This window comes from Dendroctonus ponderosae, unplaced genomic scaffold, assembly GCF_020466585.1.
Source record: "Dendroctonus ponderosae isolate FM_Combo_2020 unplaced genomic scaffold, Dpon_F_20191213v2 Dpon_F_20191213_10, whole genome shotgun sequence".
NCBI lineage: Eukaryota > Metazoa > Arthropoda > Insecta > Coleoptera > Curculionidae > Dendroctonus > Dendroctonus ponderosae.
In genome coordinates this window covers 1493790-1495923 of record NW_026017111.1, presented here as the reverse complement: position 1 = coordinate 1495923, position 2134 = coordinate 1493790, and the positions used below count along the sequence as shown (strand labels likewise).

At 44.8% G+C, this 2134-nt stretch overlaps 1 protein-coding gene across 1 annotated transcript in view; it reads right to left on the bottom strand.

Moving 5' to 3' along the window:
* Positions 1-2134, bottom strand: part of LOC109542625 (WD repeat-containing protein 7) — a gene marked incomplete in the record, with an annotated part of 10917 nt that overhangs the window by 6335 nt on the left and 2448 nt on the right. The window contains 4 exon segments of the mRNA XM_048661908.1: positions 393-488; positions 831-899; positions 987-1169; positions 1220-1483. Coding sequence (XP_048517865.1) covers positions 393-488; positions 831-899; positions 987-1169; positions 1220-1483 — 612 coding nt within the window.

The following is a 2134-nucleotide window of genomic DNA, read 5'->3' as shown; positions in this document are numbered from 1 at the left end:
CATTTATTTTCCTGCGTGTAATTGTTATTATATTGTGTCTTTTCCGGGTTTCAGTCAAAATGTGAACAGCGTCATCATCACCTGATGATGGCGCTGTTGTCTCGCCGAAACGTAATATGAAATAAACGATTTGAACATTTTTATTTCACATTTTGACTGAAACCCCGAAAAGATACAATATAATTGAAAACGACGAAAATTAAGCCGGATTTTAATATTCACAGCAGATATTTTCTGTCGCAGAACTGAAGCGCTGATCAATAACACAATGGTGGCAGGCGGCATGCTCTATCGCTTCTTCAGGGCCATTTACCGAGCGGGCACGTACGTCTACAGCTACATGCCAGCAATGGGCTAACGACTACTACAACTACGGCCTTACTAGCGCTTACCTCTGTTGATATCCGTTCCTTTCAGCACCAGTTCGGCTTTTGCTTGAATTTTGGTTTGCACGCTCTCGGCGCCTTCTTTCATTTTCGCCAGAATACCTGAGGTATACAGGACACATTTATAGTATACACGCTGTACATGATGGCCCACAATATTTGTGACTTTATCTCGTGCGATAATCTGGTTCTGATACACAGTTTTAAGCAGAACGCTTTTTATAAATAGCTTTTTTAAATGGGACACCCTATATGTTCCTACATCATCAAGCGAAAGTTTAAACCTTTAAGTTTCTAGAATAGAGAAAAAGCCCTGAATAGGGCAGGCCACCCTGTACAGCGCCACCCTGCCCCCAAAACATTGAAAACTGCGCAAATCAAAATCCAAGCAAAATGAGGACAAACAAACGAATTAAACAAAACGAGTCAATCACAAGCCTTTACCGTGTTTGTCCTTTTCTTTAATTATTCGCTCCATGTTCTCCGCCTTATCCTTCACCTTCCCGAAAAAGTCTTGCATGAAACACATCAATTAGTGAGTGAGGGCCGATGAGAGCGCCCCCACAGCCCAAGAGAACCGATTCGGAAAGCGCCACTTACCAGCAATTTTCTTGTGGGCATCCGGGCTGGCGCTCTGAGTCAGAGCGGCCACCTTCAGGTATTCCGCCTGCGAGATCAGACCGGCCGCCTCCAAACTGCCGGGCGACATCATCGCGTACTCTTCGCTCAACAGCTCGATGATGAGCGCCTCGATGTCGAAGAACAAAATGTGGCTCTCAGGGTCTGGAAATCAACGTGTTAGTAAAAACTTCCAGGTACAATGAGTAGTTTACCTTTGGGATTTGTGCGGAATCCCTGGACGCCGAGCGACGTCTGTCCATGGACGCGTCTGGCATGCGGATCGCCCGCTTCAGTGTGCGCGTTCAGCTGCTGCAGCTGGTGCAGGCCTCTTTGGGTGGCGTGCCGGATGGCCGAGAGGTTGCGATGCCGCAGGCCGCGGAAGAAATGCACGGCCGGATTGGCCAGCCCCATTTCCGACGACGTGTTCGTCTCCTCATTCTCCTCGCAGGCGTACAGCACCTCCTCAGCAGCAATTCCTGCGCCAGAGTGAATATTCAGCTTGGCTCAGTCAGAGAACAAGTCAGAGTTTTCTTAATATTTCGGCTTTTCCTGTGAAAACTGCCAACACTTTCCAGTGGTAGGAAAACGAGGTCTGCAGCTTAACTGGTGTTTAAAATACGACGAAAAAGACGCCCTCATGTGTAGGACCGCGCAAAACTAACACTTTTCTTGAAAGTAGGGCCTTTTGTGTAAAAACTTGCAACTTTTCCCACTCGAAACTTCGCATCGTAAAAGACTAGGTGAAAAATGAGCGCTCTAGAGAGACTATTTTACTTTAAACTAAAGATCCAGCATACATCCAGAAATAAGGCAGACCAACAACTATACAGGGTTATTCACGCTATACGGCACGGACGTTTGCGGCTAGCCCGGTTGCTTTTTGCAAAGTATTATTTGATGAATCCACTGACGCCTATCGGGTGCACATTTTAAAAATATTTTTGTAATGTACAGAGTGTCCCAAAAGCCCTAAAAGTATCAAAGTTGTGTTTTTCTAAATGACCTACCCTATATATTATGGCATTTTTGGATTCCCTGAGCAAAATAAGCGTTTGTTTTAATAAGATTTATAATGTCTAAATCTAAAGGGTTTTCAATAATTCGAATTTTATCAAAATCTAATATTA